This window comes from Chlamydotis macqueenii, chromosome 2, assembly GCF_036417535.1.
Source record: "Chlamydotis macqueenii isolate bChlMac1 chromosome 2, bChlMac1.mat, whole genome shotgun sequence".
Taxonomy (NCBI): Eukaryota; Metazoa; Chordata; class Aves; order Otidiformes; family Otididae; genus Chlamydotis; species Chlamydotis macqueenii.
Genome location: NC_141557.1, coordinates 23,660,071 through 23,687,993, shown reverse-complemented (window position 1 = coordinate 23,687,993; position 27,923 = coordinate 23,660,071). Strand labels below are relative to the sequence as shown.

General features: G+C 39.9%; 2 protein-coding genes across 4 annotated transcripts; both read right to left on the bottom strand.

The window, feature by feature from the left end:
• Positions 1-784: 784 nt before the first annotated feature.
• CLDN12 (claudin 12) lies at positions 785-8,158 on the bottom strand. Of its 3 annotated transcripts, none has more exons than XM_086742270.1 (3): positions 8,037-8,158; positions 5,253-5,320; positions 785-1,756 (listed from the first exon to the last, which is right to left on the bottom strand). In XM_086742270.1, the coding sequence occupies exon 3, from the start codon at positions 1,732-1,734 to the stop codon at positions 997-999; it is 738 nt and encodes a 245-aa protein (XP_086598396.1). In that variant the 5' UTR covers positions 1,735-1,756; positions 5,253-5,320; positions 8,037-8,158; the 3' UTR covers positions 785-996. The 3 variants fall into 3 exon arrangements, with proteins under 3 accessions (XP_086598396.1, XP_086598395.1, XP_086598397.1); XM_086742269.1 differs by having other exon boundaries at positions 8,011-8,151; XM_086742271.1 differs by lacking the exon at positions 8,037-8,158 and adding an exon at positions 7,703-7,730.
• A 1,237-nt stretch (positions 8,159-9,395) lies between these two features.
• GTPBP10 (GTP binding protein 10) lies at positions 9,396-22,032 on the bottom strand. The gene is made up of 10 exons (XM_086742266.1): positions 21,781-22,032; positions 21,001-21,194; positions 20,816-20,907; positions 19,632-19,776; positions 16,937-17,010; positions 15,969-16,021; positions 12,578-12,685; positions 11,985-12,062; positions 10,903-11,026; positions 9,396-10,150 (listed from the first exon to the last, which is right to left on the bottom strand). The coding sequence occupies exons 1-10, from the start codon at positions 21,811-21,813 to the stop codon at positions 9,930-9,932; spliced, it is 1,122 nt and encodes a 373-aa protein (XP_086598392.1). The 5' UTR covers positions 21,814-22,032; the 3' UTR covers positions 9,396-9,929.
• Between the last annotated feature and the right edge of the window lie 5,891 nt (positions 22,033-27,923).

The window sequence follows — 27,923 nt, the reverse complement described above, 5'->3', positions numbered from 1 at the left end:
GTTATCATCCCCTTCCTAGAGAGATGCTGTTGCAGCTTGTGTACAGTGTTCTAAAAGAATGTTTCATAGCCTTCAGAATTAGTCATGGTTTTCCTAATCCATTTTGCGGTGAGTGACATTTCTCTCCAGAACTGAATAATACTTTAAAGCCTACTTGAAAATCCATCTTTAAGATGACCTTCAAATAAAATATTCAAGCTTCTAAGCAGAATTTTTAAATACACGTGGTATCACAAAATAGATCTAGTGAATTTGCTAACTTATTAAAAAACAGACTAGAAATAAAATTCACAAAAGTTTCTAGCCTCCAGTAATTCACAAAATGCTATTACAGTACAAAAGAACATTATTAGTTAAATCGGTTTTATTTTTTCCAATAGCTACTTTGAAAATAAAGGGTAATTTGACACTAATTCTATTGCAGAAGTTCATAAGCGTTTTGTGTGTGCAGTGGAAAAAAAAGAGCAGTGCTACAGAACTGAATTAGTCTGTCAAATACCCTTTTCAGACATCACATCTCAAAATATGTGTCTAGGTGAACAAGAAACTCAGTGAACCCCCTGCACCCAGTTCCACTGCCTGCATTTGGATAATGCATGGGTGCAATAGTCCACCTACGTAGCTCTTACAATGTGACCAGAATCTGATAATAGCTTATGAAAGTAGCAAAGAGGTTCAAACCTGCTTTGATCTCAACAAGGAGAAGGATCAATGGATACTATTGTTAGTGTACTGTCCCAACATTAGCAGCAATTTCGTCTGTAGTGAGCTCAGAGTTAAAAAAAAAAAAAAAAAAAAAAAAAAAAAAAAGTTGGCCACAAAGTAACACATGAGAACAGCAACAGACTTGCTGAACTCGGGTCTCCATTACTTTGCACCTTGGGAAACTTGACCTTACAAATGATTGTGCTCAGTGCAAGGCAGCAGAGAGAATCAAGCTTGCAATTTTCATGGTTTGAATCAGCACAAGAATGTGGCTTCCAAGACTTTGTCTTCTTAAGATGCGTGGGTCACAACAGGAATGTCAATTTCTATGGCAGAGAGGCGAGAGCGTGCAGAATACGGCTGAGAGGCATAGCTGTGCATGCTAGGGGCGTGGGAATAGAGGGGCTGCCAGAAAGGAGAAGGTAGACTTTTACATGCACAGTACCACAGAAAAAGCAGAACGGAAGTGAAGAACAGACCGCCAGCACTGGCAATGGCAATAAATACAGAGATGTCAAAGCTAAAGACAGGCTCGTATTTTCTGTTCAGGTAATTGTTGTAAAAAATGACCCAGATAGACGGAGTGAGACAAATGGCACAGGCAAGCAGAAACAAGAGGCCAGCCACGAGATGGCAGCCCGCACTGTTTACAAGGCATTTGGCCAATTTGATGTTGGGCACGCTGGAGACAAAGGCTGTGTTACACATGCCAATCAAGCAGAGAAACAGAGCTGACACAGCAGTTAACATACTCAGTGGGAGGGCAAACTGAAGAACACGCAAATCCAGCTGGTCGACAGCAGTGTACCACTGTGGGTCATATATCACACAGTCTCTGCTCCCATCAAAGCGAGCGCATTTAATCCAGAGTCCAGTGTAAACGGTCACATTCCTCTCATTCTTGTTGAATGTGTACAGTCTCATTTGCCTCCAGTTTGGAAGCAGAACCGCTGCAAGGAGTCCAGCTACTGAGGCTGTTCCGCTGAGGAAGGCCAGTACTGTTGCTGCATGAACATCCCGGCAGCCCATGCTTGCCCACAGAAGTTGTTTCCTGTAATTGAAAAGAAAAATTAAAAAAAGAAAAATTTGTAGGTGAAAGTTTATGGACATAGGACTGACTATAGTTGACTTGTGCCAGGTTAATTAACTCGTGTGGTAACTGCTAGACAGTAACTCTCTGGAACCTTCTTTGCCTTACGCACTTTTGTGGAGGATTTTTGTTTCAGTAACACTACCAAGTTCACACTTGAACGAGACCTTAGATTATTTCACAGACTGTTATGACTGCTCAGCTGACAGACTGCTAAATTCGCTGTGTTCCAGATCAAAAAGGAGCACTTTAATATGCAACTCTACACAGCCCTTCACCTTGTGTCACTGCATGGACTTTTACAGAGTCTTGATTGGAGGTGGTGAACCACTAGTGAGCATGATTTAAGCTCCTTAACTGGCAGCTCCCTCTCTTTGGCCCAGATGTAACATCAGAGTGTGCATTCAGTCCTATCACACTGCCGCATGAGTAAAAGGGAATTGCTTAAAACCAGAATCATAAGACTGGACAAGGAACGCATACATAGGCAGTTATCCACATTTTACACAGGCAAAGTTGTTGATCAGAGCTGCAAGCCAGTAGAGAAGGCACTGTTGAATAATTTACTATGATTTTTTTTAAAGCAATTAACAGTTCTTCCACGCTAGTTCTGCATTTCAAAGCCAGCTGTCCAAGGACACAAACAATTCCAGAAAGCAGACAGCTTTTCAGCATTCACATTTTCCTCTTCAGAGAAACTGTTAAAGAATACTGCTTCCTTTTCAATAAACCATTGTCTGTGTACCTACCCTCTTGCCTGCAGAGATTCTAGGAAACAGTCTCAATGATGTGTCTTTTAAAAAAAATTCATTTCCAAACCAAAAAAAAAGATTCATTAATAGGAGTAATCCCATCTCAGGGTGCCTGAGATACTTTAAAGAGGCCTAATACAGGAACTGAGCATCCACCCCAGAGCGTACTTGGAGCAGGATAGTGTTTTGCCTCAGAGCAGGATCAGCACAAGAGACTCAAACACCAAAATACTCCACAAAATTGTTTCACTTGATTTATTCAAATAGAGAAGGTAATAAAGGATTAGTAGTGATTATCAACAGATTAACAGTAATGGCATTTAAAGGTAACGCATCTAATCATTACTGCATGAAAATAAGTCTAGTGATTAAGAAAGATACATCACTGATTGCCCTATTAGTACGTTACCATCATCTACATCCGCAGTTGCTGAGAGCCCCGGTTGCAGTGAGGATTTGGAGAGCCTGTTCCAGCAACTGGGAGGTCCTACGCAGTGCATCTACTCCTAGGTGATGTCTCCAAAGTCACTGCAAGAGGGTCCAGCCTTTTATAGTGCTAAATAAACAACTTAATTTCATTATTCTAAAAAGCGGAATAATCTGGTTTCAGTTACCTCCCCCTAGAGCTTGGCCAGAGCTCAAAAGAGAAAACAAGGGAGTTGCTGTGATGTAACGCTTCTCTCTTGCATATCTTCTGCTTTTTCACATACAAGGCCAAAGAGTTGTTATCCATTCTTATGATATACTTTGTCACACTCTGTGTATACTGAAGAAGTTACAATTATAACAACTCCTTAGCCTTGTGTTGTTTTAATTGTAACTTCTTCAGTATACACAGAGTGTGACAAAGTACATAATAAAAATAAGAAACAACTCCTTAGCCTTGGTGTTTACTTTCTCACACTCTATGTATACTGAAAAAGTTTTAATTAAGACAACACAATCTTGCTGAACATAGCAATGCGATATGGATCATCCGTGGGTCAGCTCTGGCTCAGGCCTGTTAATCAGGCCTGGTCACTTCAGATACTAAAAATTACAGTACCTAAAGATCAGCAGATACTTTGAAAATTCTCACTGAGAGCGACTAAGTCCTAAACTTCTACTGAAATTTCTTCCATATCATTACACTGCATTGTGCTTATTTCTCTGAAGTGAAAAACAATTCTTCAGGTACCAGAAGTTCTACCTAATGCACATACAAATAACTGAACATCTGTATCTCAGAAAGGTGACAGACATGGTTGCAACCGAGGAGGAAATAGGATCTGATCCCTTACTGTCCTACACCTGCAAACATCAAATGCCCAGGGAGCTTTTCAGAGAAGGAATTTCCGTGTATACTGGAAGCAGACTACAAGCATTGTCAAGCTATTCAGCTAGACAGCATTTTATTGATTTATAGACAAATAAATAAAGCCCAATTTGTTTTGTAAGAAAGCATTAGGTATCTATTTACTTTTTATGCCATCTAACCCTGAAGGATTGCAATGGTATTTGGGTAACATTTAACTGCTGATCATACTCTTTCAAAGAAGCACTGCTGAAAAGAAATAGACAACCACATTTATGCTAAAAAAAGTACCTTATTCATCAAAAAGATGGCATTAGATTTTTGTTAAGAATAGCTGAGCATGGGCAAGCTACTGTTCTCATGGCAGTGACCTTTTCAGATAGTGGGTCATGAACAGGATACCTCCCAGGTAGGGGGACCCAAGACTTATTTCCATCAGAACTATTTTGACCTTACTTCAGTAAGGTCAACACAAGCAACTTGCAAGGAAACAGAACTACTACAAATGAGCATGCAGGGTAAAGCTAATATAGTATCATATTTTTTTCTCCTCAAGCTTGATACTTTTGCTCTTCCATAAAGGGCTTGCCTCCCATGCAGGCAGGGCATACTCTGAGACAGAGCTCTACCAGGAGCTCTGGAATAAGCACAAGACTGACCGTTTCCAGAAACCCATTGTTTCTGCAAATCCATTTGCAATAGCAGATGATGAAAATTTGGGCAGAGTTAATGCAGGGTGGGCAAGAAGTGATGTGAGGTTCACCCATATTCTCTAATACAATAAATGGAAAAAAAAACCCAGGGTATTTTCTTTCCTTCTACATTATCCAAGTAAAGTTACAGCAAGGACTATGCAGCCAGGACTTAGGACAGCATGCAAAATTAGTATTTTTCTATTACCTCTGCTGTTCCAGTTACATGGACAGAAGACTTCAGTTCATCCTATGGTTGCCAGGTGTGTTTAGGCCACCCTGTGTACCTTGTTTTTGATGGCCATTCCAGGCAGATGCACCAAGGGTGGCTTTTTTGGTGTTTTTTTTTTTGTTGTTGTTGGTTTTTGGTGGTTGGTTGGTTGGGTTTTTTTTTGTTTTTTTTTTATTGTTGTTAGTATTTGGGTTTTGGAGGGTTTCTTGTTTGTTTGTTTTTTTTAAAAAAGAAGAGTCCTTAGTGCTTCTCTTGGGGTAGGAAGGGAGAGACAACAAAAACAGTTTTTCCCATTTTCCCATTAAAGGGTACCAAGGAAAAGTGCATTTGTAGGTAAGCTATCTACGATCCTCCCCATTAGGGGAAACATGTCTCATCTTGCAAATACTGCTAGCTTTATAGCTGTAATTATAACTTCAGTTACAGATCCCTGATTAAGACAGAAACAAAATACATGTCTTAATTAAGATGGATCCAGTGTACTCACCAGTGGTGTGTTCAAATCAAGAAAAATCTTAGTCACTTTTAGAAGTAGGAAAAAAGTTGTTACTGGATCTAAGAAACAGAACAAGGAGAGAGTCAACACCATATTTGTTTCATGCAATTCCAGCAAAAGTGTTTAGATTATAATTCAGAAATAAGGAATCTCAAATATGTTTACATCAGACCAACTCCATCACCTTCCTACAATTTCCTCTTATTTAAAAAACAAAACTCAAACTGCTCTTTTTCTTCCTCCAGGATTTTTTTCCCAGAGCATGTTCTCTTTCTAGCTACTCATCTCTGTCTTCATGCAACAGATAAGAAGGGTGCAAAAAACTCCCCTTCTTATGGGTGTTCCAAGACACAGAGATGTTAATATCCTGAATTTTATGCTTCTAGCGAGAAAACAAATTCCATATAAGGTCATAAAATTATTATTTCAAATGTTAGGTTCCAAGCTGCCCTTAAACAGTAAGGAAGAAAGGGTGCAATGATTTTTTTAATGTCAGACAACAAAGCACAGACTCTAAACTGTTTATATACTCATGGTTTTCTAATCCCTCCCTAGCTTCTACACAAAGGTTTGAAGGAAAAGGCAGAAAGGCAGGAAGTACTGTTGATGCCTTTTCAATGGCTGTCCGGCTTTTCCAGAGGACGAGAGAAGATCCTTTTGTGGATCCCCTTTACACTCCCATCCGAAATTCACACCACAAAGCCCCAAGAGCAGCTCTGCAGGTCATAATAGGAAAATTGCTTTCTACTGGACAGTGTCAGACCTACAAGCATGTCATTATGTGATTGTACGAGCTACAACCTGAAGGGGAGTTTACTGTACTAACATGTACAAGGACAGCAAGTTTATTCTAAATTACCTGTATCAAAATCTGAAATATTAAAACATTTATATATCTGTAGTCTCCTGGGATGCAACATCAAATAAATTCTTCTATCAAACCATCTAGGCAAGCCAGAGACCTTACAGCACACACTCATGCAACTCAAATTTTGCACTAAACGGTGAAGCGAATTTCCAAGTCTAGAGCCCTCCAATGTGAATGCTGTTGCATATAAGGCACGGAAGTGCAGACACAACCAAATCAAGCATCCCACTGGATTTCCATTGCCAGGTTAATCAATCAAGACTGCTATGAGTAAATGCAGCAATCTGGGCAAGCTAACTACACAGGGCTGCAGAGGTCAACATGTTCAACTGCATTTGGAGAATTTTTTATTTTTTTTTAGTTTGGAACTAAAAACCAAAAAAGTATTACTGCACAGCTCTGAGCAGCTCTTTTTACTCACTAACATTTCTGAGCAATTTTCAAGCTTTCTGTGCATTCAGCAGTAACTGAAGCCAAGATAAACATATAGATCTCCCTCTGCAGGGTCACACCCCAAAATACCAGCCAGTGCTTGGTAACAACTGTGATTAAGTAGAAAATTAGTACTGGCAAACAAATCTGTCAGAAAGGGAGCTGTGCCCAGCCCAGGAGTTCCTCCCATTAAATGATGAAAACCTGTAGCTACCAGCTGTTATAATAAACAGAAACAGAGCAGGTATGAAATATTTTACAACATCCAACCCAGAAAGCCCTCAATTTCTGCAGACATGGAGTTTCTCTTCTCTTCCTCTAGCTGTTTAGTCCATCTGATTTTATTCTCTGTCACTGGTGGTGCTGAATAGCTTGGGACCTCAGCCACTTCCGAACTAGTTGTCCAAGGGAAGCAGCCCAAGCACACTTTGGCCAGGATTGGTGAAACCCTGCCTTGCCGTAGATCCTAGGCTCAAGCTTCTTACACCTCAGTATTCCACAGCTGTAATACTCAAGGCTCTTCTATCCAATCCACAAAAGTTACCAGTTCTAATACCACCTCAGGGGCAGATTTTACCATGGCTCCTATTCTAAAGATCCACATTGCTGTTACAAGAAATGCTGGTTGAAGTATTTTAACCAATTAAAAACTGGTAAATCATTAACTGCCCACAAACTAAACAAATGAAGCCAATAAGGAACGAAAAAAGGCATTTATGAGAGACATAATTCAGTGGTGAGCAAAGCCAGCTCTGTTCCCTTGCCTGGCCTTGAGAAGACCATGGTCTCGGAACCACCACTGGTAGGGAGGTCACAGGAAACATAATTTATAAAAAAATGCATTCTGAAGCTGTCCACAACAGTATCATCAGTTTAGAAAAATAAATATTACGAGTTTTGGAGAGCCGATCACCTGAAAGAGGAGACCGACACCTGCCCTGTTTCAAGAAAACTGGAAGTAACAAACACAGAATCGGGGCCACCAGTCATTTTTCTCCTCAAAGTCAATCACATAGTCCCAAGTTCTACAAAACTCCTATTAAAAATTAAATCCAAAGGTAAAGGATTAGAATTCTCATTCCTAGCTAACACATTAGGAATTTCAAGAAAAACTTGCAGCACAGATAATTAATTATTTTACCACCCGATCTGTAGAAAACAGATGACGCACGGCCGAGGCCAAGGCGGAAAACTCGCTCGGCTCCCCCCGGGGCTGGGCAGCCGCCCCGCCTGTACCCGCTCCCGGGGAGCCCCCGCCCAGCCAAAGCCCCCGAAGCTGCCGCGCGAAGCCAGGCCTGCAGGGGAGCAGGGGTGAAGCGGGACGGGCCGCAGACATCATCCCCCCCACCTCGCCCCGGCCTAGCGTGCCTAACGCCGGCGGGAGGCTCGGCAGCCCCCTCCTCAGGGCCGGGCGCCGCGTCCGCCCCCAGGCCCGCTCTCGCCGCTCACCCTCCCGTCAAGCCGCGGGGGCGCACCGAAAAGGCGCCATCGGCGGCCGCACTCGCCGACCTCGGGCCGCCGCAGCAGCTCCTCTCCCCGCAGGCTCTCTGGAGGCCGCGGGGAGCCCGGAGGGCTGGGGGCTGTAGTCCAGCGCCGCCGCAGTGCCAGACCCAGCGCCCCACCCGCACTACAACTCCCAGCGTCCCCCGCGGGGCGGGGCGGTGCCGCAGCCGATGCCGCTCCTTCTCCACGCCCATTCGCCTGGGACCGGCCGGCCTCAGTGAGGTCTGCGGTCCGCACGGGGCTCGGCGGGTAGAGATAGCGATGTTTTAAATGCATTCCTCAAATGCCCAGCTGCTTGAGTAAAACTGGAGGAACCGGCCGCTGCTTCCCAAAGCGGCCGTTCACGGGGAGAGCAGTCGGGCAGGCAGGGAGTGACTGCTTTGGCATCTTTTTCCATCACCTTTCCTTCACTTATTGAACTGCCTTTACCTTAAAACCACCAGTTATCTCGCATTTTCTCTTTTGATTCTCCCATTCTGGTGGGCAACCTTTGCTGCTGTCAACCCCACAAGAAGTACAAAGCGCCAGTCCTGCAAGCTATAGCTCTGAAGCCCCACTCAGTGTTACACTTACTCATTATCCATCCACCCATCCCTGAAGCTCCTCTCACTCTTCTTACACAGCTGAAAAAAAGCCGAGCTGGTTCTTGTTTTAAACCTTTCCCCCCTCCCCACCACTTACGGATGAGATTAAGACCAGTATACAAGAAGTTCATCTGACAAAAAAAAAAAAAAAGTGTTACTTTCCACTATGAAATAAAGAGTACAAAAAAATTGTTGAGTACCCATACTCAGCTCTGGTGAAAATGTTAGCTCCAAACGCAAAATCAGAGGAAAATCAGAACCACTATGAACGACAGAAGAATTTGATTATGAGAAATCAGACCTTTCTTCCCAGTCACTGCTTTAACAAAATTTAGAGAAGCAGAGTTTGATAAGTATACTTACAAAACAAAACAAGATCAAGGTGAGAAGCCTTTGACGTATTCAGTCTTATTTTGCTTTGCAATCAATTTAATAGCTTTGAAATAGAAAACACTCTGTACAATAAAGAACATTTTTTTTTCTTAAGAAAAATGTACATGTGCGTGCTTGTAATACAAAAAACTGGAATATTAATTATTCCCAAAAATGTATAGCTCTGTTGAAAAGCAGTCACAAGTTTCTTTACCAAACAGTAACATACACCCACAATTCCATAAAAGGAGGGGCTCCCAAATTAAGTCTGGGAATTTGGAATCAGGATTCATATAACGAAGAGGACTATAGCAGGCACCAGCAGGTGTGGAAAAAAAAACCCACCCAAACAAAAACAGTACACATCAGCCTTGCTCCTACAAGCCACCTCCTTGAAGCCATTTATTGATGTTTTCCTTTAGATGTTTAAAAATAAGAAAAAAACTCCACAATCTGGTGCCTGTCAAAATAGCAGAACTGGTTCACCTTAGAAGCACTAGACCCTGGAAAACCGTTCCATCAGAAATCTCCCTGGGTACTTCTGATGTCCATGGCAAAAGATGTAGAGTGGTCGAACTTGCTCCCTTGCTACCTCTGCAGGTTATATTCCTTCTGTTCCTCCCATTTGGCAAAACATATTCCAGAGATCATCCGCTGTTAACCAGTGTTTTGAGTTGCACATACTTTGGTCTTTACTCTGTTGAGTCAGTAGCCCACGTAAATCAGAAAAATCTGGGTTTTTTCCCCACTGTGCCCTACCCAAGCGTCAAAATAAATTGAGACAATGTGGGGGAGCAGAGAACTGGGCAGTAGTGGAAGAGGGAAAAAAAATTAAATGGAAGGTCTGCATAGCAATGGGTTCGTGTACATACTAAAAATATTAAAATGCATTGGATCCAGCCAAGAACGCTAGCTTCTATTCATTTGTTCTTCTTCTGATGTTTGTAAAAGTAGCAGTTTCTTTTTCCGATATTCTTCATTTTCCCGCTCTGCTTCCTCATCTATGGATTTTCTCACACATGCTTTTAGTTCCTCAATTCCTTCTCCAGTGTATGTAGATATAGGAATTATATCTTTGAATTCAAGTGTATTTGCAGGAATAATTTCTTCCTGTAGTAAGTGCAAGAAGTCTGAAAAATCATGTTGAAAGAGTTAGTACAACCCCCAAATACTGTATCACTATAAAGCCCATAAAATCCCATTAAATTTAGAAAATAAACCTTAATAAAGTGCAGTAATAAACATAACTGCAATTAATACAAAAGTATTACATGCTTAATTAATCTTTAAAAAAATATCCTTAGAAGACAAGCACTAATGCAGCAGTAACACCATACTTATACCCTCAGGAGAAGATTCTATACCCTTCCTTTAAGATGAGTACAAAGAAATCCCAAGTTGTAGAACATGGCAGATGGTGGTTTTAAGTCTTCCTGGTTCTTATACACTCCAGGATATAGGAAGAAATTCACTTCAATGTAATAGCAAAACCAAAGTAAACTGCTACATAGGACTGTCCAGAATTTTCACATGTGTTGGCCAAAGTCACATGATAAATTGTATACACATCAGTGTCTGTAAGGGGACCTTCCTTTCATCAGAGATACCTAGACTGTAAATTTACTCTCCCATATCACGGTTGGGAGAGATCTTCTAGGATATTTCTATTTTATTAACATACCTCCCCAGCAGTGAAGCCAGCACTACAAATGCATATAAACAGAACTCTAAATGCAGGAAGTGATTTTCAAACCTAAGTTCAAATAATAAATTTAATAGCTGACTTCACTTCAGTTTCAGAAAACTCCCTGCCAATGCAGAGTAACCCCAATGAAATCTTATTACTACTTTTGTCAAAGGTAATTGTTGAAAATTAATTTACCTTGAGGATTCTGTAGTTGTTTCACAAGCTCATTCAAGTTATCCTTTGCACCAGGCAAATCCATTTTATTAATGGCAAGCAGTGCAGGCTTTGTTAGAAGTTCCTCTTTGTACAGCTCCAGTTCCTTAAAAGACAAGCAAATTTGCCTTAATAATATTTGTAGTTTAACAAGTGTCACTTCAATTTTACATTTCCTCTCTCATTTGTTTAATTGCCTAAACAGTCTTTCATCCCTAGGCAGCTGTAAGATTTACTCAGGTGCTCAAGGTTGACGTATTAAAGCAGTCTGAGAAAAGAAAATAATGTTCAGTATCAATGATTTTTTGCTCAAACACAGATATTTCAGGTAAACAGGCTGGCTGATTCTGAAACAGCCTCCTATAAAAAGAAGGACAATTTTGGTTTTGTTTTTCTGATATCCACAAACACAAAATCAATTTCAATAAAAGTTCAGATATACACAGCATATAAGAAAATTATTTGGAGAGTTTTCTGACTCTTAAGCACTGTAATGGACTACGCTTAATATAATAAATAAAATTACAACCACAGATAAGCTAAAAATAAACAGCAGTAGCTGAAATTCAGAAGATTTATCATCTTTAGTCATATAGCTAGAGAGAGAACCGCTGCTAACTTGAAATTACATAAAACGTATCGCTTAATCAGAAGCAATGGTAAGAGATGGAAACACTGAATGTCTGCAAAGCTGGGGCCTGATGTCTCATCTGCGTTAGGCTATGCAGTAAGGGCATCAAGGCAGGGATTTAACTATACCCATGTATTTCTACTTCCTAAAATGCTACCAGACTAGGAGGGAACTGAAAATGATGTGTCTTTTCACCTTTACTTGACTGTAAGAGACATCCCATACGCTGCACAGATTAATGAAGGAACAGTTGTGCCCAACATAAGATAGAGCAGTTTCACCTGGACAGTTAAAAATAAAGATTTCATCATTTCAGAGAAACCTACGCTTGTTAACTGGCCTTATATTATAAATGCAGAAGACATACTAACATTTGAAAGCCTCCTTCTTGGCTCAACACATAACTACAGCTGTCAGGAAGAAGAGAACTTACCTTTGTTAGAAGTAATATAGTTTCAAAGGCTGTTCTGAACGGAGTCTTAACAGACAGCTGAAACCCAGAAACATCAACCTGAAAGTTACACAAAACCAAGCTTAGTCATACTAAATTATGCTACAGTACCAAGGAGCTCTCTATTGGCTACTTTGCAGTAAAAGGTTCAGGTACACGCCCTTATTCCTGGTCAAATAACAGAGGCCAACTGTACACCAAAGTAACACCATAGACACGGGAAGCACAAACTGGTTGGTTCTGATACAATGTTTCTCAAAGGTCTGATTTTTAAGCCTCTTTTCTAAGGGGATCTTATGGCAAAAAAAAAAAAAAATCACCTCGTGCTTTAATTATGCTTAGAACACTTGACTGCTCTAAATTAATTGGCAAATTTTAAATGCTAAATTATATTTAAGGATTTAATTTATCATCAGTCATTTGAGTGTTCCATTCTGAAGACAGTGCAACAGGTATATTTATCATAAAACATGCAACAAATGATTACGAAAATTCCAACTACACTGCAATTAAGATGCATTTTATTTACTGCCCTGCCTTTGATTTCAATAAGCTGCAAACTTTATTTAACTTACAACTAAGAGAAGCTGTTTGGTTCTTTCTACATGTTTGAGAAACTTGTGGCCCATCCCTCTGTTTGCATGTGCACCTTCAATCAGTCCTGGAAGATCAGCTACTGAGATCTAGGAAAACAAAAGTTTGAAGCAAAATATTTCCAAGAAGCAAAAATGGTGATTTTAAACTACCAACATCTATTATCATTTTATACAAACAAAAGAACTCAGACAAAGAAATGTCAGGAATATCTGTTCTGAGAGACTCGTAAATTTACAACTATGTGTATCCTTGGAATTGTGCAGGGGATCAGTTTTCCAGCAGTATGCATTGGCTGTTCCAATACATTTAGAAGCTATCATCAGAAGCAGATCTAAACAACATGCTACTATTACATAGACATTGTGCTCCTCGTGTTCCCCCATCTATTTATTTATAGCTGTCTGCAAAGTAGCAAACAGTGAGTAATAATACCTTGGCAGAGATCTTGCAAAATTAACCTATTACCTGAGAATAAAACAGACTCTGAAAGGCAAGATTAGGCTATCAAGTTTGTATAGAATTTAAATTGTCACTGGAAAAGAAAATAAAGTATGTTTCTTGTGGCTACAGAGGATCATTATTCCAAATGCAAACCCACTTAACACTGTTCCCCTGAGCTTGAGAAGCTCCAAGAATTTGTCTTCTGCTCTTCAACTGAAATGAGATTTTGATTAGTATATCAGCTTCCAACGAGAGCCCAGCAAAGAGTGGACAGGAATCTTGTCATTTTCTCTGCTGGCTGAGGGCTGTACACAGTTGTAAAGCAGAGCTGAGAAAGACCAAAAAAGAGCAGAATACTAAAACCCCCAAATATCTGCTCATTAACTCACAGAAAGCTAAGACAGACAGCGAAGCAAAAAGAGCAAAAGTAGAGTCTTCAAATCTACCTAACACCCATTTAGTCAGCAACTGCATTCAACTAAACAATGCCCAAAGCTAGTATACAATAAAATTTCCAGCGTGCTACCTATTGCAGAAGTGGGCTTTCTCCTATGAGTGAGTTACACTCCCACTCAACATGTCACACTAACTTTCAACCACTATGAATTTCCTAAATATTTGAAGCCTCACTTCAGAATTTTCCATCTACAGAGACATAACATACAGCTGGATGAGCCACAGATTTGTAACTAGAAACAGGGAGAGAATAACCGAAACATGGAGACAGTAACTAGAGTTAGAACAGAAATATTCTCTTCCTGGTGTGATGTGTTTGGGTGCTGTAGTACCACCATAACCACATTTTTTCCCCAAATTTATTTCTCTTTCAAACAATATTTTTTACAGAGCTCATACAGAAATGCATATTGTCTCAAAACAGCACTTGGTTCAGATATTCTAGTAAAAAATGTAAGTGCTTCTGCTAGTTTCCAGGATCTGGTACCAAGGCCTGAACCTAGACTCATACTCAGATCCTCTACGTTTGTTTTTTTTTCTTTTCCAAGTAGTAATGACAGAAAGCATGAGGTAACTTGCATGTATTTTCTTCTTTATAATGTACTAAGATAAAATAAGCAAATCACTATGTATTTCCTTAAAAACATCTATGTTCTGTAGGAAAGAAAAAAGATACAATGAGCCAGTCTCCCTTGAGTGATACAGGACAGTCACCTCAAATATTGCTCTTTATTGCTTACGTTATTTTGTTTTCAGCAGCTGCAATACTGAGAGCTGAAGTACTTCCTCTTACGCTCACCGTGATCACAATCACTAGTTCCCTTCATTTTAGAAAAGAAGTATTTTGTCCATATAGTTCCTACATAGCACCCAGCACGGTAGTATAAAAACCATGAACTGCAGAAACAGCCAACAACAAGGGTCATTGGCTATGACGTGAAACAGACTGCAGAAAAGGAAGTCAGGAGTGCAAGTAGTTCTCCTGCTGGAGAATGATACACCAGTAAGAGCAAGTGGTCCTGATTCATGGCCGGTAGTTAAGCTTTCTTAAAGGGCTACAAACAATCCTGTTACTTGCAGCACAGCTTTATAGGATATTTTACCCTAAACTAGCAAATAAAATGAATATACAAAAATTTTTCCTTAGATGTGCGCGTCTCTACAGGGAACTTGACAAAATAGACTTACTTCCTTTAATACACAGTTTTGTTAAAGGTTGTTAAATGAAGGTTTCAAGCATCAGCTACTGAATCTCCCCAAGATTATTACTTCTGAAAGTGAAAAGAGGAATTTTCTGTCTTTCACATCTAAGAGGTATGCTGTACTGGTTAACTAATCTGAAACCCTTTTATGCATTTGCCTTTTATCTTGGAAGTGATGAGTCCAGTACTGCATGTATCATATACTTAAAAAACAAAATAAAAGCACATCAAAGAAGATTCAAGCTTGAGGAATCAAAATGTTTGTTGTAACCTTCTATGAACCTGAGGGTCCAAATTCTGTTAGTAAAAGTCTAATTTAGCGTTCGTTTTTCCCCAATGGATACTGTAGAAAGGATTTCAGGCATCACACAATTATCTGACAACTTCACCTTAAGAAGCTGGGTGGAATTGAGTTCACAAAAAAATAAGCTGGTAGGGCAGTAGCTCCACCAGTCCTCTAGAGCTACAGCCTACCACAAAAGGAACTGGCCCCAGGTACCTCACCTCTCAGGTAGTGCACTATCCTGGCTGTTCAGGCAATCACTATCACTTCATACTATTTTAGTCTTTTATTAAAAAAACCAAACCAAAACAAAACAAACGAACCAACCCAACCAACACAAAAACCAAACTACAAAAGGAAGTCAGAGCAGCCAATCTAGAAAGCCAGAACAGTAAGTTATGGTAACTGGATTACATTCACTAAATTCCCTGTCATTCACTACTGTAGATCTGTAGCTATTGGACAAAATTTGCTAGTTTGAAATCCATTCTGAAAATGACTAATTCATTCCAGCGCTCTCTGTATAGACAACTTGCAGAAAATTTGCCTCTTCTAAGTAAAAGTAACAGGTTAGTCTCTGAATCAATGTTTTATTGAAGTCCTAAACTTAACAAGAGTATACTAGGACACAGCAATCTCAATTCCACACAGGAGCTCACAACTCTAAGATTATAAAGCAGGATTAGAACCACAGAAAGGAGACAAGGGAAAATGAGAAGCCATTTATGAAAGTGACTTGCAATCAGCTCAATGTCATATTGCTGCATTTGGCTATAAAGCTCACTTCTTACTGCTTGATAAAAATAGTATTTTCTCCACAACTTCCATTAAATCCTTGTAACTGCCTTTTATATGGACACATTATAGATAGACATATGAAAAAAAAACCATACAAGTTTCCTTTTTCTTACTGAAATTATGTTAAACAACATAACTAACCATTATATACAACTTTAACGAACAACCAGAATGAACTTTCACACCAACCTGCTTATAATCCGCATACATGATCTTTCCTAGTTCAGGCTGTACTGTTGTAACTATGACAAGGAAAAAAAAGAAAGAGGAGGGGAAGAAAACAAAACTGGTTTTAACATTTCAAAAATGTTAATGTTACAAAACATTGAAATGTTGCAGCACTGTCTCACTTCATATTTAAATGAAACAAACATTCAGTAGCAGAAAAAAATAAGGAAAATGCGTTGTTAAGAATTATGGTAAAAGCAATAAAGTAAAAGCACTCAAAAAAATCAAAGATTCACCAAATCTTGGCAGTGCATGCAGTTCTGTTCCCATCATCCCAAAAAGGGAATAGAAAAGCTAGAGTAGTCTCAGACACAAACAGGATTATCCAGGCTACGGAAAAAGGTTGTAGAGAATCAAGAGTGGTACAAGAAGGTCAGCAGGAATTACCAGTACTCGCACTCTTGCTTTTTAATTAAAGCATGATCAGATGGCTAATCCTAATTTACTGATAGCAAACTAATAAAAATAGCATTTTTAATGGACATATTAAAAACCAAAATCTTAGTCTGCTGCAAAAACAGGTGGTGATTATTTCCAAAGCATAAAGACGTTTATGCAAAGGAACTTGATGGTGCATATTCAGTAGACTGAGGAAATTACACACCATGGAGAGTCTCAGATGCAATAAAAAGGTCTGAGACTAAAGTAAATGTTAAACAGACTCTGCATCAACACGTTGAAGCACTATGTAGACATGTACACATATACACTATGTACACATGTACACATGCACACATGAAAAACTGAGGTGGTTAAAGCAACTGGACACTGAAACAGCAAGTTCTGTCTTTGAAGTAATCTGTGTAATGTATTTAGCAGGCAACACGGTTATCCCCTAGTCTTTATTATAAACCTGTAAACCAAGTCAGAGAATAGACTTCCTGCTCTCATGAAATACTACTGCTCTAAAAATAAGAGCATGAACTTACATGCATAATTTGCAATTTCAGGTTTGGCATGAGAAATCTTGCTTAGCAAGGATGATTTCCCCGCATTTGGAAACCTAGAAAGAAAATCAGGATTTATACACTGAATAAACACACATGTGATTCCTGTATATTTTGTTACCGAATACACTGTATTACCTTAGTCAAACTCAATGCTATCAACTGATTTCTACAGACTTATTTACTCAGACTTTTTTTTTTTTAAAAACAAACAAACAAAAACAACCCCCTAAAAAACAACAAACCCCAGATCATTATGATTTTTAAAAATAAAATCGGAATAGATTTTCTAAATCCAACAAGGCTTCCCAAAGATGCAGGCAGGAGAGGTATGTAAATGCATGCGTACTGGATTTAAGGGAAATCTTTCAAAGTCACTTGGATCGAAATACAGCATAAGCTTACAGGTCTAACTGAATTCAGACTTTGCATGCTACAGCTAATTTTGCAAATTACTTTTACATTCTAGACACCTATCATGCAAGTACATCTTATTAGTGGGATTTACAGTCTTTTGGTACACAAAATACCAATGATATCTATGCTACAGTTTAGATAATGTAGCAAAGCATACGTAAAATCTGTACGTACACGTATATGACGGGAAGAGCAAAAGAGAGTTTGTGTATATAGACACACACATGCACAGTTTCTGTACTTTTTTAAGGCAACAAAGTTGTATGAGGGATCCTGAAGTTAGGAATAACCTGCTTTATTACCAGTTAAACCAAGGAGAATACCAGTGAAGCCCTAAGAACTGGTCTGTGCAGACCTAACTGTTGTAACCTTTTCCCTTTACAAGGCATAGCTACACCTCATATTACAACAAAAATGTTCCTTTAAAGGATATAGTAGTTTTTACAAAAGCTTCTTCACAGAATACAACTACCCATTGAAATGGAATCTGATGTCAAAACTGAAGTTGTAACACATGCTTATTTTAAAGATTAATCTGAGCTATAAAAGACACAATAGTCTCAATCCACGTCAAACTTGAAGCTAATGCTGACATCAGAGGATAGGTTACAGACCTTACTCATAGCACCTGCTGCATACAGGAGACCACACAACACTTGCGTTCCAGTCAAATTCACAGTTAGTTATTCAGCACAACGTTTCAGTGCAAGCGATCAAAGAAAACTGTGTCTACAGGCAGCTGAACATTAGTCACAAAATAGAAAGGCATGTGTCACACAGAAAACCATATACTCTCCACTTGAAGACATACAGAATCATGACCTGTTAACAGGAACAACTAATAAGAACATGAGGTAATGAAAAACAAGACTAGCATTACATTAAGAGGCTTTATAAAGGGGTTGTATATGGGGTTTTCTTAAAAAAGAAAGAGACACAATGACTCTTCTTATAACAGGAAAACTATTGAGGGTAGTTTTAATGTGCTCTGATGTTGAAAGATGCATTAAAGATTCTGGGAGGCTACTCTGGTCTTCTCCTCAAGTGAGTATTTTGTTTCCACTAAGGTACAATATGCTCTTTGAAGTTTAAATTGCAACCCACACTACACATCACAACCCGTACCCAAACCTGATGGGCCTTTCTCAAGTCTATATGTTTTTTACCTAATCTAATAGCAAACCACCTGCATGTCTACTGAAGTAAAAATAACAAAGAGATCAAAGTACAACCACAAACTACCAGAGCCTGATTCATACTCTCAACAAGAAAATAATATGCTCCTCTAATTAATTTATAATTATTATTATTATCCATTTTAAAGGGAAAGTGTCATTTAAAATACAAGCCAAAATGGAAGATTAAAGAAGCACTGTTATCATAAAACTCCTACATTTTCACACATTCTAAAACAAGAAAAAAATTCTCTATTATGAAATTATTGAAGACCACTTGAAAATGATATAACTTTATAGAAATCTGGTATTAACAGAACTATTTTAATAAACAGAAAAATAAAAATGCAGGTAGAGAACCATGCTGTCATCAAGTTTCCATTCTTTAATGGTATATACCAACTAGATTATTTCTACCTCAAAACTCTCATCGTTTTAAGTTTCCTAGGCTTTTTATTAAAAAAGATCATGGGGCTGGGAGAGTTGGGGGGGAGTAGATGCTGAGTAGACCCATACTTTTGCAATTGTAGTTTGTTGAAAGCTTTCTCTAAAAATGTATTTACATGCATTGTTCCAAAGCAGCAAAACTGAAACACACCAGGGCAAAAGAAATGCCAGTCCTACTGTTCTAGTTTGTAATTACTTCTTCCAGTGTTCGAAGTTGTCTGTTTGGCAGAGTACACTACGTAGTCTTTGAAACTCTCTTTAAAGCTACTACTGAAAGGATCTACTTGTGCCAGTACCATAAAGTTGAAGATGCAATATGGATAGTGGTCTTGGCTCTGTTGTGCACCTTCTACTTACTTCATAAATATTAGCCAATAGTATTTTGATAATCTCTGCAACTGCTAAATTAAATTATATTAATAATTATATATTACTCCGATTCATGAAGTCCTTCACCCACAAAAGCAAAACCCAATACTTCCCAAATTTTAAAATTAATTTTAATAGGCTTAAACTCCATTTGATTTTTGCAGACGCCATGTAATTTAAGTAGCAATGCAAATGTACAGTAACACTTATCCTCCAAACTCCCAAATTTCTTTGTTTTCTAATGTCAGTTCTCAAACTGCAGTACTTACCCAACTAAGCCAACATCTGCTATAAGTTTCAAATCAAGACGAACAATTCGCCTCTGACCTTTGCAAGGCATGAAGTTTGTGGCCAAAGAGCCTCCAAGACCTCCGCGAGCTGCTAGGAATCTCTCTCCTGCTGCATTAAGCTCTCCTGAAAATAAATTCACTAGTGAAAAAGCACAATCCCCTGCCGTAGTTCAGTTGTGATTTTCCACTTAATCCTATCTTCAATGAAGAGAAAAATCTTTGGAAACAAATGAGAGCAATCACATTCCAGTATTCCCCTTTGTCATATAGCTAGTCACTTCAATCAAAGTCCTCAGTATAGCAAAGTATGGCCAAGACAGTAGTTCTGAAGCCTCCAATACTTGAATTCAAAAACACAAGGAAAAATCTGGATTGACAGAGATGTGGGAACAGCACACCCTTCAAAAGTCCATATTTTTTTTCATGAAGATGCAGGCTATGATATCTCTGTTATGGTTAGAATAATTTTTTAAAATTGTAACATTTGAACATATAATTCAACGATACCTTTGACATGCCTACATCATAAACAGTTCTTGCCATGCATCCTATTTCATTAAAAATCCAAATCAGAGTCATTTGTGAATTTAGTTTGAACTCTGACCAGTATATGAAGAAAAACTGAGAAACTGCTAAGGAACCATTGAGAGCTATTCCAAGAGAACTGTACTGAAAGAGATCTCCCTGGTTACTACCAAGCACTACTAGTTAAAAAACATGTTAAAAAAGGGTTAAGTATTTTAGATAACCTGAAATGCTGAGGCTCAGCAAGTATCTTTATCTTTTCAGCAATATCATAATTCAGTACAGTTATAGGGACACTTAGCTGAATTTATGGACACATCATTTATGTGAGGTCATTAATGATTCCGTGGAGGATCAGTATGGCTTCCAGCCTTTAACACTTGTTTGCAAGGGCAATTTTCTCTCTGCTGCAAATAGTGATACAAACTAACTACTGCTGATTTCTGGAAGGTGTTCCTGCTTTTCCAACAACTTCTACAGTGTATTTTTTGTCAATTCTTTGTCCAAACAAAGGAAAACACACACCTATTTGGAAGATGTGTAACCTTAAAACATCCTAGTATCAGAAGTCTGCTAGATGCTATCAATTAATATGACAGTATCTACTATATACGTTAAAACAAAGCAAAAGTTCTTACCGATCAGCTTGCCATCATCACAAAGAACTGAAATTCCCAGAGGCACATGAACTTCACAATCTTCTCCTTTTTCACCTTTCAGTGCTTTAACACTGAGAGAAATGAAACCAGGCTTAGTAGCTCAAGCTGACATTTTGCTTTCTGGAAAAGACATCAACAAGAACTTTCATCAAATCGACTCTCACCTACTGTTGGCTCCTGTTCCAGCTACAAATCTCTTCTGGGGATATCTGTCCCTTATGCTCTTTAAGGTAGTTCTTTCTCTGGCGACGAACCAGACATCACCACCTCTTCCTCCTTCCCCACCTAGACGAGGATAACCCATTCCACCAGTTCCTCCTCTCACATAGAGCCGTAAATCGTCTATGAAGTTGCCGTACTGAAAAAAAACCAAGAGTTTCATATCAGTATTGCATTCTGTTTATATTTCAGTTTGTAGAAACGGGAGTAAAACTGCTTGGATAGAACTCTTTTCTGACGGTGACAACCGAAGTTCAGAAAACCAGACATGTAACTCTGCAAAATATCTTTTAATAAGATAAATGTTTGACGTTTCCTCCCCGGCAGCGGTACCTCACGACACGCCCGCCCGGCCCGCAGCATCCCAGCCAGAGGGAGGGGGCAAGGCCCTGCCTCCGCGCCGGGCCCCGGCACCCACGCATGGCACCGCTGCGGCGACCCACCGCGCCCCCTGCCCGGCACCCGGCCTGCCCTCGGCACCTACAGGCCTCCTGAGAGGATGCCGCCTCGCTGAGAGGGCGCTTGGGGACGTGGCTACGAACCACTGGGGGCCGCGGTGAGCCCGGGGGCAGGGAGCGACCCGCCAGCCCGCCCCGAAGAGGCCGCGGAGCCGGGACTGGAGGCGCCGCTCCCAGCCAGCCCTTCCCGCTGCCCCAGCCCGGCCTGCGTGGGGCTGCGCGCACGCAGGACCCATCCCCACCGCTCCCCCAGCCGGGCGCTCTGACCTTCCGCAGCACCGCCCCGCTGCACCGCACCATCGCGGCAGCCGCCGCCTGGGCCCAGCCTGCGGCGGCGGGAAGGGAAGAGCGGAGCGGGAGCAGCGGCCCCTGCGGCGCAGGCTGGGCGGAGCTCGCCTCTCGGGGGCTGTGTGGAGAGGACGGGGCAACAGAGCGGACGGGATCAGCGCTCCAGGGCTCTGAACACCGACGGGGGTGAGAGCGAAGAGACGCGAACAGCCACGGCACCACCTGTCCCGGTGGCGGCCGCCATGACAGCCGCGGCGGGGCGGAGCAGAGCGGGACTGTGTCGCGCAGAGGTGCGCCTGCGCGGCTTTTCCCGCCCTTGGCCGCCCGAGGTGCAGGCAGCCGCTCGCTGGCGCCGGTCATTCCCGCTGGGCCGGTCCGGTCCTTCTGGGGCTGTCGGCCCAGCAAGGGACGGGTTCGGTGTGCTGCAGTCTGTCAGCTCTTCGCTCCGCTCCCCACCCTCCCTCAAAGCGTCTCAAGCCGAGAGGCGCTAGTGCTGAGGAGCGGGCACGGGTGCCTGAGGGGAAAGCAAGGCCCCGGCTGCTGGAACTGCGAGGTTTCGGGCAAGATCCAGAACCTCCAGCAGCGTGTTCTCCCTGGAAACTGTATCTCAATTAGATATAGCATCTACTGTTGGCCTTGCTCATGCCGTTGGACCCTTCAAAGCTTTTTTACTGATGTGCTGTCCCTCAAGAAATTTCAACGAGGCTAATTTTCAGGATAAGGATGACCATGTTGAAAGTATGTGGCTTTAATAAGGCTTATGGACCTTTGTATTTCTTAAATGTCACAAGTGAGAAATTATTGTGTAAATCATGACATTAGCAAGGTCAGAAGAGTAAAATTGGTGAAAAAAATGCCCCAAAGTTAGTTCTTTCACAAGTCTTTATTTTGTAGATAAGTATTTTTCAGTATGAGCATATTTTCAGTGTTTTGTTTTTTTTAAAGCACAAATCCTCATGAAAAAGTGAATGTTCTTCTGTTCCTTCATACAGTCTTGCCACAAGGTCACACATTCTCAGTTGCAGTTGTCAGCTACCTGAGGAGAATCATTACCATTTACAGTATGTTAATACTAAAAATAAGTTCAACAACATATTTTATCTGTTGCATAATTTAAAAACTTACTTTATAAAACAGGGGTGTGCCATATACATGCTAAATGGTGCAGCAGAACATTTAAGCAGTATCCAGGATGTATCACAACATGTGAGCATCCTCCAGTGCCATTTTAAGAATGTGGATTTGGTTTTGCTAGTTGTTTGTTAGTCTTGTTTCTTAGTCGCTTTGTGGCCTAAGGCACCCGATTTGGAAACTGGATTTACAAACTATATCCGAAATAGTAGTTACATAGTTAGATTCTTCTGCATATTATTGTTTGGTCTTTACATTTGCTGTAATTTTGCTTTATTTTGCACACTAAAACAGTTAGGCCAATACCTACATTTAAAAAACCTACCTATATTTAGTTCTGCATTGACATTGGTTAATTAGAGTAGAAGAATCGTCAATTTGTTAAAATTTTAGACGTAAATTAGGAAAAAATATTTTTAGAAGAAATCAGGGAAGAATAAATAAAAAATCCAAAGTCCTAATCCTGTACTTTTCAGCTGAACCACACTTCTCTCTCTGACTTGAAAAAGCAAACTATTTACTTTGCAACTGAGTTATTCTGAAGAAGCTACAGAAGAAGTGCAGCTGTCATTCATAGTGAGTGTTCCTGATGGCTTTTGATGGTCTTGATGAAGGAATAAAATAATAACATACTTCAATTTAATAAAATTTTACAAGATACGGCAGTACAAAATGGGTTGGTTTTTTTTTTTGTCTTGATGTGTCATGTACCAAGGGAGTTTTTAGTAGTGTTTAGAAGGCTTTAGTCCCTTTAATGAATCCTTTGATTTCCACTTACATGTATGGAAAAAATACATTCAAAAGCTTTTCTCTCTGTTTACTATTACTGACCTGCTTTATCTGCTGTTCCATGTTATTTTTACCAATCAACTACGTATTCTGTTTCAGCTAAAAATACTTTTAATCTCTCTCGAGTGGACACGCTTGTATCATACTGATACGGAATTTTTAGAGCAGCAGTTTTTTCAGTGATGTAAATGGGAGAGCAGAAGATGTGACTGTCATCTAGGGAGCCTGAGTTAAATCCCCCCAATTCGAAGTATGCCTTTCCTCAGTGCCAAAGTAGTTTCACCACGTGGAGAAAGGCAAGATGGATCATAGGAATGGCAGAACAGAAATTATTACAACAGCAAAAAATACAAAACTCCATGTCATGTTTTTTGCATCACAGGGACTACATCTGCAGTTCTGAAACAGGTGATGCCTAAAATCTAGCAGCATGTGTTTTGAACAGATCTGTTAAGAATGTTGTAAGATGGCTGGAAAATCGCAAACGTGGGTCTGGTCTTGTACTTGAGGCATTTAACTGCCTGTACTTTCAGCATTTTAGCTGAAAGGCTTGCTGGTTGAGACTCAGTGGTGAGAGGTGTCTCCGGAGGACAAGCAACGTTAATGGCTCCCTGTGGATCCCCGTCTCTCTCTGTTAAGTCTTTGAAGTTCAGTGGGCTGAACCTGGACTGTAATTGCTTATCTTTGGAAAGAAGAAAAGTGACCTGGCCAACCACAGGCCCTGAAGCCTGGTCTTAATCTCATGCAAAACTTTGGAAAAACTCAAATTTGCCATATTAATACTCTATTGATAAAACATTTGATATGGTATCACCATGGTATCTGGGAAGGAATGAGAATATGGGGCTTAGGAGAGAAATTGCAAAGTGAGATAGCCACAAATAAGGTTGAAAAGGAAGATGTGAGGCTTAAAGGGTTGGTTTTAGGATGGTCTTATTCGATTTTTTTTTTTTTTTTTGTGGTAGCCCTGATAAAATCAGTAAGAGCATACTGGTGAAATCTGGTAATGATATCTACTTAGGAATCATCGCAAATACAGAGAGTATCTCAGGAGATTCATGTAAATAAGGTGTTTAAGGCCCTGGTGAAATCTCACTTGGGGTCATGTGAAAACTCCTTATTAATTGTTCTACAGCTGAGCTAAGGTTGAACTGAAAGAGGGGTAGTAGGAGGTTAGGCGCATCACCAGAGCTTGAGAGCCTTTCATATGAACAGTTTTTAGGATGACTCAGCTTGTTTACTTCAATAAAACAAAACCAGAGAGGAGATATGAGTGCTGTCTATAAATATATCACGAAAGTAAAGATGAAGGATGAAAATCATTTCATTTGCAGGGCAATGTTGACACAAGAACAAATAGAGATGTACTATTCATTAATAAATATATCAGGAAATTGGAAGAATGTTTCTAGTCATTACAGCAATCAAATTCTGAAACAGCTTTTCCGTGGAATTAGTGGGAGCAAAAATATACCTGCTTTTAATGTGCTGCTTGATACATTTATGAGGTGATTGTGTAACAGAGCTTTCTGTGGCGGCAGGGAACTAGGCCCTGTCATTCAGGAGGACCTTTCTGCTCTGTGTTACCATGCCAATTCACAGTACAAATAGCAGAACATTTTGTCCAGATTTATGGTTCATAATATGGGAAGGACTTGTCATTTCGATCGGAATAGTGGGCAAGGTTCAGAAGTCCTTGCATATGCAAAAGTTAGATTGTGCTACTGTGACTTCAGTAAAGCATACGACGGTTGCATTATACAGAAAAGAACAGAAAAAATGCGATAAGCAAAAGAACTTTTAAGTGAGACGAAGAAAGCACAGAGAAGTTGCAGATGGCAAGAAGGTTATCAGCAAAGTTCTTCAAGGTTCAAGTCATAGGTCTTGAGGTCTCCTTCAATACCAATACAAGTTTATGTCAAATTACCCCATATTTTCATGCTTTGCTCTGCTTTTGCGGTGCATACTGTTTGAATTTAGTGCTGTTGAATCATTACAACTCTTGAGAGCAGCAGAGTCTGTTGACTTAGCAGAGCCTTATCTTCAGTGTGCTGAACTTCCTTAACACGCAGCAGGAGGTCAAATCCAACAACAGGTTAATGTGTAGACTGGTCCAGAGACGCCAGCAGAGCTGCTAACTAATGTTACTTCAACTCATGTCATCAATCCACAACTTGACCTCAAAAAAGAGAAATAAAGAAAAACTGGTCTCCTATGTATGTTGTGAGTTGACATAACACTAGATTTATTTCAGCACTGAGCAAGCTCGTGCCAACAAGCTCATACCAGAAGGGAATTAAGTAACATTTCATTTGAAATGTGCCGTGGTGCATTTTCTGGAACCTTATGTACCAGTAAGCACATGATCACATATACAGGATGCGAAAAATTACTGAAACTGAATAATTTAAAACTCTAAAGTTTGAGCATATTTAGGTGGTTTGTTTTCTAAGTACTTCACTTCAAAAATGTATCTGAGCACTTGAAGAGACAGTCTGTTTTGCCAGGGCAGCAGTGGTTCTGTCATCTTTTCCTTTTGATTCACGCTGGCTGTTCAATCACTAGTGGATGTGCTGTACTTGACCTTAAGTAACAGGGCTGTGAGCCTGATTGTAGAACATCACTCTGTTATTTCTTTTCTTCAGATGCTGCTAATCAGTGATGCAGAGGGTGACTCAATTCTGTATCTTCAGTGAGTCTTGTTTACTGCAGATGTGTGTTCACAGAGATATCTATAATTCAGCCATACAAAAGGCTGATAGCATTTTAAAACTGTCCACACTGATTTATACATAGTCAACGCATGTTTTGAGTTTCATGTGAAATAATGCTTCAGTTCCTGCACTGTCTGTTCTCATTGTGTACTTCACATACTTGTATATGATAGCTTGAAAATCACAAGGGTCCTGCTTCATCAAACAATGGTTTTACCACTCTGTTTATTTTCTGTCATGATATAAATCACCAGGTAGTGTGCTGTCATCAAGTCTAACAAGAAGCAGCGGTAAAATCTCTTTCCACAACAATTTTAAAGCTTCCAGCAGCAGTTTTTTGAAATTTGTACTTTATGTGCTGTTTTTCTCAGTCTAGAGAAGAACTAACTTTGGTGGAAATATTCAAAAATTAAGGTGAAGTATTTTAGCAACATAGCTTTATTTTAAAGTAGAGTTGAAATAATTTTAAAATGCAAGTCCATTTTCTTTCCTTGCCTTTCTGGACGTGCACGCAGCAGTTCATTGCGATGCTGGGAAGCTGGCACAAAGGTCTTTGCAGTTGAAAGAAATAACTACACCTGCACATCCAAGGTCTAGGTGTTGTAAAAAAAATGATGTATTACTTTTACAATTTTATTAAAAAAAAAACCCAAAACTTTAAAGAAGATATTTAACCAATGCCAGGGATATGCTCTTCAGTACAATAAAGTGCCACTAGATGGAGGTACCTCAACTGCAATAATAAGAAGAGTCGGCTGAAGTACAACAGTTCAAAACTCATGCTATAGACCTATAAATGTTGGAAGAATTTTGAGGGAAGCATTTTATCTGCCTAAATTTGGTTATCAATTAAAAAACTCAAAATCACAGAAATAGCCACTCTTGTCTTTAATCCTCTCTCATAAAACTTACTGTGTTAAACCAGCTGTGCTGGAGTCTGTGGGTTTACACGTGGCGTATGCTCCAGCTTTGGAATTCTTCCTGAACTGCTGCAGAATGGAGAACACAACCAGCATTTTTCTCAAAATCCCATTTATATTCAGTCATCAGCTGAAAAAAAATCTGCTTTCCCAAGTACGTGGACAGGGTCTCCAGTTTTAAGGGCTTTCCCCTAAAACCCAAGCTTTTACGTAGCTTTTAGGTATATTAGATTTTATGAACATAGTCACAGATTGACTTTCCTTGACCTTAGCTATTCTGAAGTAGAAATTTTAATACCAATACTTACCTAATAAATATGATCAGTGTCTTTCTTCATGGTGCTTCCATCCTACAAACTTCATGTAATGTCCTGCGGGATTATTAGTTGCCAATAATTTTGATCTCTGTCAGTTTGAATTCATGGGTTCCTCCATGTTCTAGGTGTCATTCTTCTGTAGGTGATGATCCCTCAGTGCCTGACTGACAAAGATACATAGTACCATAAAGGAAAATGAAATGTGAAAGTCAGCTGTCAGAACCATTTTCACTTGGGGAGGTGAATTTTTA